The following is a 17,963-nucleotide window of genomic DNA, read 5'->3' as shown; positions in this document are numbered from 1 at the left end:
ATTCGGTTGTGGAATTTCACATTAGGTGGGTGTGAAGGCATTCACCCATCTATTTTTTATCAATTTGAAAGATTTTGGAAGAATTGGAATTGGAAGAATGCCTGACTTGTCACTGAGTAGCTTCTTGTACAACACACACACAGACCACTCACGTAAAATATTTGTATTTGTATGACTACTTTCATTTGTGTGAGGAAACGCTGGTGTGTTACACGTGTTATTTTTTTTATTATGTCATAGAGAAGGAGTAAGCAAATTATTGTCTGCTATTTTTCCCCTATAACATATTTTATTTCTCACATTAAATAATTGGTTAATGGATTTATTTTAAATAAAATGTTAATTTGCAATTAAACACATTGTTGGTAATCAAATACTGTAATTTGTTAATTAAATATTAATCAATTAATCATAATTTATTCTAATAAAATGGATGAGAAATTATTTTTTCATTTTGTTATTGGTATAATTAATTTCATACATTGTATATAGACCTACACACATACTTTTTTTTTAACCTAATCTTGGCAATCTGTTGTTTTGAACATCAAAAATTTCCCTTGAGCAAAAAAATTGACCACCCATGCCATACAATAACAAAATACAGACGTCCAACATTTTTTTCTTTGTGTTGTTTGTTTTGTTTTGATTCAAACACGGATACAAATTTTTATTTCGTCATCGTGTCTCATCAAAAATGCAGCCTGCGAGACAAAATCGGGGTCAAACTGCAATACCGGTTGCCATGGCTTTCCTTGGCTAAACTCCGCCCATTCCTCGTGACGTTACACGGTAGCAGTCAGTCAGTCACGTCGGCATGAAAATAGGAAACAAAAGAACTCGGACGAGTTGGTTTGTCAAGGATTGTCACGAAACTATTTAGACTATTTATTAAGTGCTGCTTCCTCGTCGTGCACACAATGCCGCGACGACTCGTCTGCATTGTAGCACGCAAGGAAGGCTGACAAAAAGAAGCAAGGTGGCTAATGCTACTGCCCAAGTAGCTGACTGTCACTTCTCTTTAGGTAAGAGCTTCGTCTTTCCAATTTTCCACTTGTTCTGCTTTTTTTGTACTCCTTCCTATAAAGATTGAGCTCTAATTTTACGCCACAGCTTACTCGACAGTGATTTAATACAGTGTGTTTTTTTCTTCAACGTAGCAAGTCAGCAAGTATCCTGTTAGCTCAACGTTTAGCACCATTTAACATTAGAAAAATCTCTCGGCACGCCACCAAACAAACATTGTTGCAAAACGTATAAATACTAAAATAAAGATCGCGTGTTAATGTACTCACAAATTGACTTCGATGTGAAATTCGAGCCTGTTTATTTGAACTATAAAGCAGGAAAACATGACTCCTTTTGCCTTTATGGCAACAGGTGTATACATAAATTTATTGTGCTCTCTGCAGCTTACATTGAGTGGAAAAGTCAATTTTGCAGTGACCTTAACCTATGTGATGTGAATGACCCTGTGTTTCTAGTAGTAGGTGAATGTTTGCCTGATAAATGTTGTCCTTTTTTTAGAATCATGACACAAGAAGGCAGTGTGTGTGAAGTCACCCTTGATGTCGGGGGCATGACTTGTGGCTCCTGCGTCCAATCCATCGAGCAGCGCATTGGCTCTTTGCCAGGGGTAATACAAATCAAGGTAATAATATTTAATACTTTAACCGCTTTCATTTGATTAAAACACCGGCACTGGGCGGACTTGTTTCAAAATTCTTCCGGTTCGAAACAGGATCTTAATCACATGTCGTGGTAAATCTTTAAATCTCAACACATGGGGATTGTCCATTTCTATGCAGCTGATCAAAGATGACATTATGCAGCATGTTTTGACCAATCTTGTAAAACTATGTAAAAGCAAGGTAATATCAATGTAGCCACAAAGCCGGAATTGCAGTGATCGGGGCCTGCTTTTTTGTTGACCCCTTAGGCTGAGATTAAGTAACAAAGATAATGCAATTGTATGTTCAAGATAGAGGTCTGCCCTTTGCAGGACTCTGACAGCAGGTCGATACGCCACACCCACAGGAAACGTTTTTTTGCCTTTTGTCTTTTTACAGAATTCCGTGTCTGAATCCTCTCTTAGTAATCTTTATAGATGTGAAATTGTCAGACTTTACTTGTAATTTTCACTGCAATTTTCATTCATTATAATTTCAAATTTTCATTTTCATTGGCACAAAAACAATGTCTAATCCAAAGTGTGAACCCCCCACTTTGCTTGAGTCAAGTGTGCCCGCCGGTGTGTCACATGTTTCTGCTTTCTGAAGGAAGAGAACAGCAAGGATCATCATGTGTAAAGCTCGTGGACCCAGTTTATAATCTTACTTTCATTTTCTACTGTAATAATGGTGATAAGAAAAGATCGTCGTTGGTTTTAATTTGAGCCTGCAATGAATTTAGTAGAAATGTAAATGAAAGTAGTATGTTAGTATTTATGGTTAGTGTTTAAAAAAAAAAAAAAAAGAACACAAAGAGTAAAAACACTAACTGAAAGGTTTAATATGTTTCTAGAGATATGGGCTCCGCACACGGGAGGCGACAAGCGACAGCGCCTCCAGGTCTTAACACACGGGACGCCATAATGGATCCATTGATTTAATGTTTTGACGTGTGCCTCTTTGTAGAATTTTAGTGTCACCTAAAAAGCAAAACATATCCACACGTTACTTCATTAATCTGGTCTGTAATGAAATACTGGGGTAGAGTAACCTTATTCTCGCTTTCTTGCTTTACTGTGTTGTTCTCAAACACTATTAGGGCAATTTATCTGATTTCTCCCTTTAAATTGGATTGGATCCAACTTAAGTGTCATTGCATGTCACAAACACATTTGTAGGCTCTTCCTACTGGGGAATAAGGGTAAGAATTTTAACAGTCAAAATTAGTCAAGTTTATTTTTTATTGAATGTCATTTTGCAAACCTTTCCTAATGTTTCTTTAAGACATGGTTGTTCTTATTTTGTAGGTCTCTTTAGAGCAAGCAAATGCCACAGTCATTTTTTATGACAGCCAACAGAGCGCTGAATCCCTATCGGAGGCCATCTATGACATGGGGTTTGAATCCAGTTTATCTACGTCCGTCACGGCCACACCCGTTTGCACTGATAGCCAGTTGATCCCAACATCAGGACTGACACCTTTCGCTGAACCCGAGGCTTTGGAGAAAGTATCTCAGATTTCGGGACAGACTTTGGCGGACGTCACCTTTGCCTCGCCTTTGACGCCCACGCAGGAGCTCACTGAAGTCATGTTGGGGCCCTCGCCGTCGGAGAACGCCACACCTAGCAGCCCTGAGCCAAAAGACGTGCCCGTGTCTCCATCTCGCAGCACAGACAGCAGAGCGGCGCTACTAAAAATGAGCATTCAAGGCATGACCTGTCATTCCTGCGCCACCACCATTGAGGGGAAGATTGGAAAATTGAAAGGGATTGAAAAGATCAAAGGTGATTAAAAAAAAAAAAAAGTGTTGATCATGCCGTTAATACGGTGTCGTTATTGTAGTTTGTAATGGTGTCAAACTATATCTAACCCTAATTAGAGCTCTCGCAAAAATCTGTATTCATTTTCAGGATGATGAAGTATTAGTATTGTAACTAGGGCCAGACCAATTAATCAGCAGATTTTTTTTATTTTTATTATACACATTAACACATTACAACATAAGTCAAAGATGATGACTTTCAAACATTGCCAACACAAAAATCGGCAAAAAAAACCCCTAAAACTAAGGACTTGTAATTGGAAAAACAGTCAAATGATCTTCCTGCATGAATACTGAATTAATACCTCCGTAATACCGTAAATTAAAACTGACCATTATTCTTATCTTTTGTGGACGCTGCGTATTTTATACAATTTTACAGCTTCTGCTCTCTAATTTTTTTACAGTCATTTTGGATTCTCAGGAAGCGACGATTGTGTACCTGCCTTACCTCATCAGTGTTCAGACCATCATCGACCAGATTGCTTTGGCCGGCTTTAAGGCTTGCGTGAAGTTCAAACCACGCCCCCTGCAACTGCCCCTCGGTGAAGTTGAACGCTTTGCCGATTGTCATAAAACAAGTGCTACTTCACCAATAGACATTTCCGAGGAGACAGAAATCTTTATTGACACAGCTCTAGTCACACTGACGGTCAAAGGCATGCACTGTCGATCCTGTGTGGTCAATATCCAAGATAACATCTCAACGCTGCCTGGTGTATCCTCTGTGGTGGTTTCGCTTGAGGAAGAGAAAGCCTCCATATGCTACGACCCGCTGAAAGTCACAGTGCCTCAGTTGCGACAGGAAATTGAAGCACTTCCACCGGGGAACTTTAAAACTCAACCCTGGGACTCTTCTGGGCTCCTCAGCCCTCCAGCTACCTCGCCTCCACCTGCTTTATCTGCACCTCGAGCATTTGCGGTCTCCCTGGCCAAACCTGCTGTACTCCAGCCTTGTTTTATCCAACCTCTGGCATCCATGGCCAAGATTCACATCGAGGGCATGACGTGTAATTCCTGCGTCCAGTCCATAGAAGACATGATGTCTCAGAGAAAAGGTGTGACGTCAGCGCAGGTGATTTTGTCTGAAAAGCAGGGCTTCTTTGAATACGACCCCCTGTTGACCTCAGTAGAAGAGCTTAGGGATGCCATAGAAGACATGGGCTTTGGTGCATTCTTATCTGGTGAGATGATCGTCGTCATCTGTTTTACTGGAATAATGCAAAATAGCATTTTTTTCTTTGTCTTTACTGTTTGTTTGTTTTTGCTACAAAGATTTGTTGCCGACAGAGAGCAGTCCCTTGCCAACTGTGTCGTCTCCCAGCGTCCTCAAGTCTTCAAATGTAGCACCAGTGAGAAATAAAGAACTAGAGGTCAGCCTCCTTAAAGAGTCCAGCCAGGATTGCAAAACGGGCAAGATGGACAAACTCTCAAGTGCGAACAAGTGCTTCATTCAGATCCGAGGCATGACCTGCGCATCATGTGTGGCAAACATTGAACGGAATCTCAAAAATGAACCTGGTCAGTTATCATTTTATATTCATGTATTCTTTTTCTCCCCAAAATGTATAAAAACATTATATTTTAAAGATTGCCATGGTCCCAAAAACGTATTTATACGTTTTTTTGGTTTTGTTTGTTTTTTAATGCTAGAGCATACAGAAGGCTTTGTTGCAGCCTCTGACATGAAGAGGTTGCTTAAAGCAATTGGTCATTACAAAAACCGGCCAGCAGGTGGCAGCAGAGTATAAGAGATCAACCACGGCCATGTTGCAACAAGCTCTTTTCCCCAGTGTTTTCAACAAATTTGTGAATATTAATGAAACTTGTGACTCTAATCTTTCTTTTGGTAGGTTCCATGTTTTTATAGCAATAGAACACAATATTCTGTGGGCCTTGCAAAATCAGTCAAAATCCAGTAAAACAGCCAAGAGCGAAGAAGGTTGCTCCAGTGAAAATGGCTGGCGAGTGAATGAGTTAAAAGGAATATATTTTATATTAAAAAAATATGCATTTTTTTGCAGGCATCTACACCGTTCTGGTAGCGCTAATGGCCAGTAAGGCCGAGGTACGCTACGATGCCGAAAAGATCGACCCTGTGAAGATTGTAGAGTGTGTGAATGAGCTCGGCTTCTCCGCCTCAGTCATGGAGAACTACGAAGGTTCCGATGGAAACCTAGAATTAGTGGTGAGTTATATGTCTGTTGTTTATTCAACACTGTAATTACATGCACAAGAAAAAATCCTTATATGGTCGCAAGACTACTGCCATGCCATTTCATGCATTCCCTGGTTGGTTCCACTTCCTTCCAGGTAAGGGGGATGACTTGTGCCTCTTGTGTCCACAAAATTGAATCCAGCCTTATGAAAGAAAATGGGATTATATATGCCTCTGTTGCCTTAGCAACCAACAAAGCACACATCAAGTACGACTCTGAAGTGATAGGACCCCGAGACATCATCAAGCTGATTGGGGTACGACACTTCTTCAATGATGTTCAGTTTTTCTATTTGTTCCGTACATGTCTAGTGGTGTGCAAATTACATTATAATTAACGTGAAGCTGCAGGTTGAAATTGTAAAAAATGTAATGTTGCTCTCTCATGTTTGTAGAATTTGGGTTTTGAAGCATCTTTGGTGAAGAAGGACCGTGCTGCCAGTCATTTGGACCATAGCAAAGAGATACGACAGTGAGAAGCATTTTATTTTACATACACATCTCCCGTACACCTTTTGATTGGCGGGAAATCAGTCCAGGGTGTAATATGATAGAAAAGGGTTGGATGGATTTCTTACCGAATGTTACAGCCACAAAAAAAAAAAAAAAAATTATAAACCTTATTACCTCCAACAAAACTCTCTTTGTAAATATCAATAGATTTATGTGTTGCTGTCAATTTCCTTCCACTTTTTATGTAATGTACACATCTTCTCTGACATTAATGAAAAGAGCAATAGCATGAACATCGCTATAGTTATTTAGGTTGCTAAAACTAATGTTAAATACTATTGCTATCTTGGTTCAACAGCTGTAAACAAGGCTATACACTTCCTGGCACCACATTATGCTCCTGCTACCTGCTTCTTTTTGGCTCATATTGGAAGCTGGCTGTAAATTGGTTTCGGACTTTTTACCAGTCAAAACAAACAAAAACACTATTACTTTGTGATTGGATGGTTGAGGGCGCGGCGGCAACGCGACAAGGCTAAAAATAGATTAGCTTGCGCTTTTGGGCTCACATATACACTATGGCAGCCCAGAACGACTCCCGAGTGAATGCGTTTTTTTTTTTTGCGGATCTGATCAATGCCATCCATTGATCGACTGCACAAATTACGACATTACAATCGAAACAAAAATACCATCCAATCTCAATCCAGTCTCTTCAATACCATCTTATTTTCTCAGTTTGATCAGCGAATCAACTTAGACCACAGATTTAACATTCTAAAGATGCTAAAAAAATATGAATGATCACACGTCTCTGTTCTCCGAGGTGGAGGAAATCTTTCCTGGTGAGCCTGATATTCTGCGTGCCGGTGATGGGTATGATGGTGTACATGATCATCATGGACCACCAGATGAACGCTACACACCAGCACAACGCCACGGCCGAAGATCGCAACATGTTCCATGCCACCATGTTCCTGGAGAGACAGTTGCTCCCGGGCCTTTCTGTCATGAACCTGCTCTCGTTCCTTTTTTGCGTGCCTGTGCAGGTGAGTCATGAGGTTCCTTCGCTCCTTTACACCTGTGTGTGTAGCTGAGTAGCTAACGTCTTTCTTCTAATGCTCTTCCTCTGTTTAGTTTATTGGCGGTCGCTACTTCTACGCTCAAGCCTACAAAGCAGTGAAACACAAATCTGCCAACATGGATGTGCTTATAGTCTTGGCCACCTCCATAGCCTTCACGTACTCTTCCGTCGTACTAATCGTGGCCATGGCGGAGCAAGCAAAAATCAACCCCATCACGTTTTTTGACACGCCGCCCATGCTTTTTGTCTTCATCTCCCTGGGACGCTGGTTGGAACAGATAGCAAAGGTTCAAATAATTGACAAGATTTTGAATGTGCCATGTGGAATTGCCGCAACTAAGATGTTTGTCTGCGTTTCTTCCTTGTAGAGCAAAACGTCCGAGGCTCTTTCCAAGCTCATGTCTCTGCAAGCCACTGAGGCCACAGTGGTCATTCTCAGTAGCGATTTAACCATTCTAAGGTACTGGTTGTGATTCACTGTGTAAATGTTTGTTCTTGAATTGCCTCTAGATAAGGCCAACATGATGTAACAGGAAATCCACATTGGCCATTCTTCATAGGCTCATGTATAACTCGCATCCAGATGTCCCACAAATTAAGTTGTTATATCTTACCAAGGGAACCAACATTTCTTGCGCACACAAGACAGAAGTCTTATTTGGCTGTGAGATCTTAACATTTATCTAAATCTTTGTTTTTGTGTCAGTTTTTTTTCAAAGAAAAAACTTTTTATCTTGGCTTTTGACATTAAAACAGTGCTTAACTCATTCAGTCTCAGCCATTTTAAGTGAAGCAAGCCCCTTTCCCTCCCGGCTGTTTTACTTGATTTTTACTGATTTTGCAAGGCCCACAGAATATTATGTTCTATTGCTATAAAAACATGAAACCTAACAAAATAAAGATTAGGAGTCTCTTCTTTAACTCTTTGACTGCCAGACGTTTTCAGAAAAGGGATGCCGTGGGTGCCAGCCGATTTAAGCATTTTGACTGATCTTACAAGGTCCACAGAAAATTATGTGTTTGGACTACGGAAACACACATACTACCAAATGAAAGATTGGACTCTCATCTTTCATCAGAAAAAAAAGTTTGTTTCTACCTTATTCCGTTTTTCAGTAATCAACAATAGAAAATGGTTAGTTTCACCTCTGTTTTGGAAAAAAAAAAACGTATTTTAACGTCTTTGGCACTCCTCCATAGGACTTTACTAAACGTTATTTAACGTTTTTGGCAGTCAAAGAGTTAATCATTAAAAAAAAAAAGTATTTTTGTATCTGTTACAGTTTTGCAGATATTAGCATTAGAATATAGCTAAGTTTCATCATTGTTCACAAACCTGTTGAAAACACTGTAAAAAAAAAAAAAAAGCTTGTTGCAACATTGCCCTGGTGGATCTCTTATACTCTGCTGCCACCTGCTGGCCGTTTTTTTTTTTTTTTGTAATAACTACCATTGCTTTAAGCGACCTTTTCAGGTCAAAAGCTGCATCAAAGCCTTCTGTATGCGCTAGCATAAAAAAAAACGTATACATACGTTTTTGGTAGTGCAGGACAAAATATTACAAAACTTATTTATACGTTTTGGGGTTTGAATGAGTTAATTTTTTTTTTTTTTTGATTTAGCCACATCAGTGGGTCAAAATATTAAGATCAGCTCACCATTATACAAACCGTATTGCTAAATTAATACCTTTGACACTGTCACTCAAAAATGAAAATCATTTTTGCTAAATGGAAGAATATTTTATTTACAATCATGAGCTTTTTGTTGACTCTATTTCCAGTGAGAATCAAGTGGATGTAGAGCTGGTGCAGAGGGGAGACGTGGTCAAAGTAGTTCCTGGTGGAAAGTTTCCCGTCGATGGCAGAGTTCTTCAAGGGCATTCCATGGCGGATGAGTCTCTCATCACAGGTTGGTCACACTGTAGAGGGCAAAGAATTCTGTACCAAAACTGGAAAGCTGATTGCAGTTGACAGCTCCTTTCTGACCAGCTGTTGCTTTGGAACTTCAGGTGAGGCCATGCCCGTGACCAAGAAGCCGGAAAGTGTTGTGATTGCAGGCTCCATTAACCAGAATGGCTCTCTGCTGGTGAGCGCGACACATGTCGGCATGGACACCACGCTGTCGCAGATTGTCAAACTAGTTGAAGAGGCTCAGACTTCAAAGGTGCGTCATGGGATTCCGGCCATCTTTCATCAAGGTGGCTAAGGTGTCTGATTCTCTTTGTTGCTTCTTTTTAGGCTCCCATCCAACAGTATGCTGACAAGATCAGTGGCTACTTTGTACCCTTCATTGTCGTCGTGTCAGTCCTTACTTTGATTTCCTGGATTGCAATTGGGTTCATGGATTTCCCTCTGGTGGAAAAATACTTTCCAGTGAGTGTTCTAATTTTCTTAAATACTGTAGTGGTGGTGAATTAACTGAATAAACATGCACCTCAGATCGACACCTCCTTTCCCCCACCTCGACAAAAAAACAGTGGGTGTTATTAGGTGGTGCTCTATTTATATTGTAAATTATGTATTATTAATTGTACATTCATTTTTGTGATCAGCTGTAGTGAAATGTGCTTTATATTTTATCTTAAGAAAAAAAAACCCTTATTACAAAAAGCTTCATGCCCAATCTATATGAAAGTTTTATGAGGGGGGGGGTTGGCGTTTTCCACAATATTCAAATTTACAAAAAATTTCCTGTATTACCTCATAAATCCAAGTCCTTTTACATATGTTATGTAAAGGAGTCACTATAACACAATTTAGCACTGATTAATATGATAAAAAATAAATATATTTGTGGGGACTTGTTGTAATTTACAATGAACAAAATGGCCTGGAGTCCACAAGTTACTCCATGTTGCTCTGAATTTGATTTTTTCTTTTTTCTTTTTTTAAATGAGGTGTTCCTGTCATCACTGTCCAACATGAAACACTAATGCCACCCAGTGGCAGAAAAATTACCTCATCACAAATTTATGCCTCAATGTTTCATAATCCTTTTTACCGTAAACATTAACTGTAACTAAATGATGCAACCACATTTGTATTTGATAACCACATTTGTCGATTTTTAACAAGATTATGAAAACTTGAAAAGTATGTTTGATTGTACATTTAGAACAGATATAACGTGCAATTAATTTACGGTTAATCGCGAGATAACTATGGAAATCATGCAATTAATTACGATAATTGTAATTGACTGACAGCACTAATATATAAGCAGTATGCTGTACGCATATGTACGTTTATAAGTATGTGCGTGTGTGTATATATGCAGTATGACGTGGGCATTAAATTATTTGCCTTTAAAAAGCATGAAAAAGATGTTCACATTGGAAAAACGGCACTGTTACTCTTGCAGGGTTATGACAAAAGCATTTCCAGGGCGGAGGCTGTGATTCGCTTCGCTTTCCAGGCCTCCATAACCGTGTTATGCATCGCCTGTCCCTGCTCCCTCGGTCTGGCGACCCCAACGGCTGTCATGGTGGGCACTGGGGTTGGCGCCCAAAATGGCATCCTGATAAAAGGAGGGGAACCTCTGGAAATGGCACATAAGGTGTGTTAATAACAATCCGGCCACCACAGCATGTTTCTCTGACTAAAAGCAAACATCTATACACAGGTCCAGTCCGTGGTGTTTGATAAGACCGGAACTATTACCTATGGCGCTCCAATCGTCGTCCAGGTTAAAATAGTTGTAGAGGGCAACAAGATGCCTCGCTCCCGACTGCTCGCCATCGTAGGCACAGCAGAGAACAGCAGCGAGCATCCTCTGGGAGTGGCTATCACCAAGTACTGCAAGCAGGTTGGTTTTGAATTCAACCGCTCAAGTCCTGTTTCCTGAGCGCCAGCATAAGTAACGTCACATCAACCATGCGCGCGCAGGAACTCGGCTCAGAGTCGCTCGGCACGTGCACCGACTTCCAGGCCGTGCCGGGCTGCGGCATTCGGTGTCAGGTCAGCAACACCGAGATGCTGTCAAAGCACGCGGACAGCGACAGCGAGGACAACAACCAGCGCAACAGCATGCTTGTTCAGATCAGCGACACCATCACGTCAACCGGATCCCATGCCCTTATCATGGACCCACAGCCAATCAGTACGTCACAGTCCCGACATTCATGTCTGTATATTTACTCATTTCAATCCCAAAAACGTACAAATACGTTTTTTAATACTTTGTCCTTCACTCCCAAAAACATATTTATAAATTTTTTTTGTTTTTTTTTATGCTAGAGCATACAGAAGGCTTTGATATAGCTTCTGACCTGAAGAGGTTGCTTAAAGCAATGATAGTTATTACAAAAAACGGCCAGCAGGTGGCAGGAGAGTATAAGAGATCAACCAGGGCCATGTTGCAACAAGCTCTTTTTGCCTGTGTTTTGAACAGATTTGTGAATAATGATGAAACGGCTATATTCTAATGCTAACTACTGCTAAACGGAAACTGATAGAAATATACTTTTTTTCAATCAGTCAAAATGTAATAAAACAACCGGGAGCAAAGGGGGTTGCTTCAAGGAAAATGGCTGGCAGTGAATAAGTTAATCAAGTGTGGTGTGTCCGCAGGTTTGGCCCAAACTGCAAGTTACATGGTCCTGATTGGCAATCGAGAGTGGATGAGGAGGAATTGCCTGCAGATCCGAGATGATATCGATGACGCCATGGTGGAGCACGAGCGCAGGGGTCGCACCGCCGTCCTGGTTGCTGTAGACAGTGAGTGCCGCAAGTCAAGACACGAGGATGCTACTATTTCAAAACATGAGAGAAAACATTTCACCGCTGCCTTTTAGATCTGCTGTGTGCCATGATAGCCATAGCGGACACAGTGAAACCGGAGGCGGAGCTAGCAGTTCAAACTCTGACCAGCATGGGCCTGGAGGTCGTGTTGATGACGGGAGACAACAGCAAGACGGCACGGGCCATTGCTGCACAGGTGGGGCCCGACTCACGGCAAAGTGGATAATCATTAACTCATTCACTCCCAGACATTTTTACTGAAGCAACCCCCTTCGCCCCCGGCTGTTTTGCTGGATTTTGACTGATTTCGCAAGGCCCGCAGACTTATATTGTGTTCTATTGCTATAAAAACATGGAACCTACCAAAAGAAAGATTACAGTCTCTTCTTTCATCAGGAAAATATATATATATTTGTATCTGTTTCAGTTTTGCAGAAATTAGTATTAGAATATAGCTAAATTTCATCAATATTCACATTCGTGGTGAAAACACTGGGGCTTGTTTATGGCCCTGGCTGATCTCTTATACTCTGCTGCAACCTACTAGCCATTTTTCGTAATATCTACCATTGCTTTAAGCCACTTCTTCATGTCAGAAGCTGCATCAAAGCCTCCTGTATGCTCTTGCATTTGAAAAAAACAAAACAAAAAAACATTTAAAAAAACGTGTAAATACGTTTTTGGTAGTGTCGGAACAAAGTATTAAAAAACGTGTATACACGTTTTTGGGTTTGAATGAGCGAATGGGGATGGAAAATAACTTTAATACACTTTAGTAGGGTGAATGCTTAAAAAATTATTATTTTTTTATAATAATAATAAGGCTGAGTTTAAGAAATCGAACAATCGATCTCAAATCAATTTTCATTTCTGAGCATATTGAGTCATAAAACCATGAATCGATCATTTTAATATCTCTTTTTCCCCTAAATTCATTAAAAAATAGAATTTTAAAGGCCTTTTTTTGTATTTTACTGTTTTCTTTGAAATTTACTTGAATTTAATAATATTTTTTACATTTATGAAAACCTGACGTATTGCACTTTAAGATAATTCAGAATTTTTTAATTTATTTATACAATAATTAAATTTGAATAATGAAAATATTTTCTTCTAATCCTTGCTGATATTAATGTTTATCTAACACTTAAGTGAACATGTTGCTTTCATTAATAAACAAAATTATTTAACCAGTTACTGTGTCCGCAAAATGTTATTTGGAATTTAATGTTTGTGGAGTTTTTAACATGTCCTTTGTTCTATAATTAATATTGGATTGAATTAAAGTGAAGCGAATCAAATCAGGAAAAATGGAAATCAAATCGATTGAGGAAATTAGAATCTATACCCAGCCCTAATATTGCAATTCAATATATGATTTATTTCCCCCCTTCACCTCCCTTCTTTCCGCATCAGGTGGGCATCAGGAAAGTTTTTGCTGAGGTGCTGCCGTCCCACAAGGTGGCCAAGGTAGAGCAGCTGCAGCAGGCGGGAAAGAGGGTCGCCATGGTAGGCGACGGCATCAACGACTCGCCCGCTCTGGCCATGGCTGACGTTGGCATCGCCATAGGAACCGGCACGGATGTGGCCATCGAGGCGGCGGACGTGGTCTTGATCAGGGTGCGAATTAAATGTTTGACTTTGGCCTTTGCTGCACTGATGTGTTATTTTGCTCCAATGCTCTCATAAGATAATGCTCCATTCTCATTGGATCTGGTGGAGAAATGTTTTGTTTACATTTTTTTGTTCCTTAGACAAATACCTCACTAAAGGAATCATATTTACAATTAATTGTTTCAAATGTGTTTTTTTTTTATTTATTTATTTTTTTACATTTGTTTTAAAAATATATTAATTTGTGTTGACAGAATGACTTGCTGGACGTGGTCAGCAGTATTGACCTCTCTAAAAAGACCGTCAAGAGGATTAGGATCAACTTTGTCTTCGCTCTCATCTACAACCTGGTCGGCATTCCCATCGCTGCAGGTAAGAGACCGCAGTCGGCCTCATTATTTCCAAAAACTGAAACACAAAAACAGAACTTGACAAGATATTCAGCAATCCAAACGGTAAATGTTTAAGAAGTGTGCATGTGTATAAAAAGCTTATAAAAAAAAAAAAAGTTTGCACCTGTGTTTTTGTGATATGCAAATAAGAAAATGATATATCATTTGAAAACGTATGGCACTATTACTGTAATGTGAACTATAACGTGTACAACTTGTATGTGTAATACTAAAAACTAGAGGGAAAGTAGAAAACTGAGAATGTGGTTGCGCAGGTGTGCACATTACATGTTAAATCTGTAATCTGTTAAACATTCAATCTGTTGGTTTATATATATATTTTTTTAATATTCAGATTTTATTCTTGTGTAGTCTTTTTTTGATAAATGTACAGTTCATTCTTTTTCTTGTAATATCTTGCAAAGAATACAAGTTTCTTTAGTCTCACATTGTTTTTTTCCTGTAAAAAGCTGAGGTTTTTTTCACCTAATATTACATTTGTTTTAAAAAGATTTTTTTAATGACTGCTCATAATTTACATTACAATTTTTAACTAAAATTGGCACATAATTCTAAAAATGTTGTAATTTTTAAAATAGATTTTCTGCATTACTCCTTTATTATCCCAGACTTTTTTGTAATATTTGTTTTTTCCAGACTGTATTTTAAACTTCATTCTTGAAATGTTTGTATTCAATCATGAATTCACTCTCAGAAATGTAACTTTATTTTTTCTGTAATCTGTACTATGTTGTAGTAAAAAAAATAGTGGCATTAAAGGCACTTTAAATTAAAATTAACTCAAAAGTAACGCAGTAATGACACGCCTAATATATAGAATACGTTTTACTAGGTTGTTTTCCAATTTGTAACTTTTTTGAGTCTAAAATGACATCTTTGCATCCTCAGGTGTGTTCCTTCCCATTGGTTTGGTGTTACAGCCGTGGATGGGCTCCGCCGCCATGGCGTTGTCTTCCGTCTCTGTGGTTTTGTCCTCACTTCTACTCAAATGGTAATCAACTCTTCGACACCAACGCCACCTTTCAAACCCCGCCGCCTTCTCACTGTCGAACCTTTTGCGTAGCTACACCAAGCCCAGCGCAGAGAAGCTGGAGGCCCGGCTGGAGGCCCGCTCGGACCGCGGCGCGCGGCACGGCAGCCTGTCCGACGTCAGCGTCAACATCGGCATGGGCGAGCTGCGCCGATCCTCGCCCAAGCTCAGCCTCCTCGACCGTATCGTCAACTACAGCCGGGCGTCCATCAATTCGCTGCGCTCCGACAAGCACTCGATCCACAGCCAGGTGTTCAGCGAGCCCGACAAACACTCGCTCCTGGTGGGGGAGATGCCGTTGGACGAGGAGTTGTGCTGAAGGCCGGCCGACGGCGTGAAGTAAACAAAGGTAGCTGCGTTTTTCTCCCTCAAGCGGCTTCGCGAGGGGCCAATCTGGGTGGAGGATGCCGTTGCGTCACGCTCGACTCCAAGAAAGCGTGTGCACTTCAGAGCTAAGTGGCTCACTTACTCTTCTCCTTCTTTTCCCTCCATTTTGTTGACGTCGGAGCCCTTCCGCCATCTTAACGCGCCTGTGTACCCAAAGACCTTTTTAAGTTTGAGCTCTTTTTCATTCAATGTTGTATAATACGGAGTATTTATATTTACCCTTATTTATCTCATCTAAATCCACGTGGGAGATTCAAATGACACTTGAGAGCGAATAGGAAACAGTGTTAGCCAAGTGCCAGTGGAAATGCCGTCGTGGCAAAGTCCAGCACATTCCAAAGAGAGCACCTCGGAACCAACAAGCGGTCAAGTGTTGCCGTGGCGACGTGCAGGCGTTCGCTTAACTGGACGTAATCTGCTGTGATCTTGTTGCATTTGTGCTGCTCGTTACCGTGCAAGTTTGTCGTCTATAATGTCAAGGAAGTGCATTTAGGCCAGGGGTGTCAAACATACGGCTCGCGGGCCGAATCAGGCCCGCAAAGGGGTTTAATCCGGCCCGTGAGATTTTGTAAAAAAAAAAAAAAAAAAAAAGGGGGGGGGGGCGAGAATTAATCAGCCAGCCACAATGAAAACATATAAATGTGTAATTCTACAAACAATTCTCAGATGAGCAATGCAACTTGTACATGGAATTGCACTGGATGCCATTGTTTTACACACCTAAAGTTACGGTTTGTTAACAAAAACAAAAAAAACAGACCAACATAAATCAAACATAAACATGCTAAATACATATAACAAGGATAGACGTCCTTATAACTTCATTAACTGCGCCACACAATGCATTCTGGGAACAATATACAGACGCTCCCCAACTTACGAACGAGTTACGTTCCGAGCGATCGTTCGTAAGGTGAATTTGTTCGTAAGTTGCTTCAGTGCTATATTTTGTATTATAATTTATGTTTAAAGAGAATACGTACAGTACTGTACTACGTATGTTAGAGAGAGAGAGCGAGAGACACACACAGTATGTACATGTACGTAATAAGATAAATAAAATGAAGTTTAACTTACTTTTGGAAGATGTACTCGATGCTTAAGGATTTGATGGAGGAGGAGGAGGAGGAAGAGGAGGATTTTATATCATGAGAGGTTCTTCGTCGTCGCTGGAATGGGCTTCAAAAGTTACTTCCTCCTCCGTAACTTCAATGTAGGAAGAAGTTGAGGGTCGCGGAGAAGAAGATGAGGGTTGATGAGTATCTTCCTTGGAGGATTTACTAGAAACTGGCCGAAAGAAGCGATCTAACGACGATTGCACAGTTTTCTTCTTTTTTCATCATAAATGATGCGCTAGCACTGTATGGCATCATTCAATTGATTTGCAACCTTTGTGCAACGTTCAATATTTGGGTCTTGCTGCTCGAAGAGTGCGATGGCTTTATCTATGAGCGATAGGCGTTTCTTCTTCTTCTTCCTCCTCCTCGACACGTTGCTGAGCCTCCAATGCTGGGTGAGCTCTCACAGCGCCAAGCGTCGGTATTAGCGGCGGAAAGAAGCACTACAGTACTCGGAAAAAGGTGCGCAATACAAAATCTAACTTACAGCATCTCTTTCCGAACATTTTTTGACATGCGCGCAGACATGTTCGTATGTACCGTTGTTCGTAACTCGAATGTTCGTAAGTAGGGGAGCGTCTGTATATGCAAAACAGGTAGATATAATACGCCCTGAACTCATACAGGCCAAGTGTTGCCACGTTCTATTTGTATTCGTCTTCATTTTTATTTACAGTTCCCGCAATAGACGCCATTTGTTTTTTAAGTTATACAATGATTTTATCGATCCGACCCACACAATGTAGCCCCTGAGCTAATTAATAAGAGTTTGACACCCCTGATTTAGGCTATCAGTACTGGTCACATGGTGTTCCTGTAGTGTCTTGCGTTACTGCTTCGAAGCTTCTTTGTGTCTGCACAAATGGGACACTAATTACATCTTACAATCGTGAATGGTTTACTGCTAGGCTGCATTATTGCTTTTTTTTTTTTTCTTCCTCCTTCTGTTTTTTTGCACAATCAGCCTTTTTAAAGTCAGCACATTGTCATGAGAGTCCAAGTCCTATCTTTGCTCTTGTTTTAGCTGCTGGCAATGACGCGTGTCCTGAAGTCCCGCTGAGAGTTATCACGTCCATTTACTTGTACGGTTAAATGAAGCAAGTGTGCCCTGAATGTTTTAAAAGTCAGGTTTGGGGAACCGACAGCTATGCCAGGTTGCCATGTAATTTTGCCCCAAAAAATGGCCGCTATATGTTCATAATTTATACTTGATAAACATTATGGTAATTCAATGTTGTTATAAGTTTGTCTTAAATTAAATTTGAAAATTGCTGCTGGTTCTCCACCCCTGTTCTAAGCTATTGTGCCTTGGATTAAAAGAAAAAAAAGGACTTTTGACGTCACTAGCTTGTCTTCTGTCAAGTGCCTAAAGGTGGCGCTCTTTATTATCCCACATGAAGATCACATTGAG

The 17,963-nt window shown here is 40.3% G+C and overlaps 1 protein-coding gene across 1 annotated transcript; it reads left to right on the top strand.

Moving 5' to 3' along the window:
- The first annotated feature begins 795 nt into the window (after nt 1–795).
- atp7a (ATPase copper transporting alpha) lies at nt 796–17,883 on the top strand. The gene is made up of 23 exons (XM_077577286.1): nt 796–1,025; nt 1,528–1,651; nt 2,978–3,455; nt 3,901–4,677; nt 4,769–5,014; nt 5,518–5,681; nt 5,807–5,968; nt 6,107–6,183; nt 6,991–7,213; nt 7,302–7,535; nt 7,617–7,708; nt 9,032–9,159; nt 9,260–9,414; nt 9,489–9,623; nt 10,612–10,806; nt 10,873–11,055; nt 11,136–11,349; nt 11,820–11,966; nt 12,044–12,186; nt 13,407–13,610; nt 13,859–13,976; nt 14,906–15,008; nt 15,081–17,883. The coding sequence occupies exons 2-23, from the start codon at nt 1,532–1,534 to the stop codon at nt 15,364–15,366; spliced, it is 4,584 nt and encodes a 1,527-aa protein (XP_077433412.1). The 5' UTR covers nt 796–1,025; nt 1,528–1,531; the 3' UTR covers nt 15,367–17,883.
- The last annotated feature ends 80 nt before the right edge of the window (nt 17,884–17,963 follow it).

Source organism: Vanacampus margaritifer, chromosome 10 (genome assembly GCF_051991255.1).
Source record: "Vanacampus margaritifer isolate UIUO_Vmar chromosome 10, RoL_Vmar_1.0, whole genome shotgun sequence".
In the NCBI taxonomy this organism is placed as follows: Eukaryota; Metazoa; Chordata; class Actinopteri; order Syngnathiformes; family Syngnathidae; genus Vanacampus; species Vanacampus margaritifer.
Note: the sequence above shows the minus strand (reverse complement) of the source record. Positions and strands in the feature narration are given on the sequence as shown.

Excerpts from the sequence above, each read along its gene's own strand:
- atp7a (XM_077577286.1), top strand. The coding sequence starts at position 1,532 with ATGACACAAGAAGGCAGTGTGTGTGAAGTCACCCTTGATGTCGGGGGC. Across the intron at positions 12,187-13,406 it reads CACGGGCCATTGCTGCACAG|GTGGGCATCAGGAAAGTTTT; the intron begins GTGGGGCCCGAC and ends TTTCCGCATCAG. Across the intron at positions 13,977-14,905 it reads CGGCATTCCCATCGCTGCAG|GTGTGTTCCTTCCCATTGGT; the intron begins GTAAGAGACCGC and ends TTGCATCCTCAG.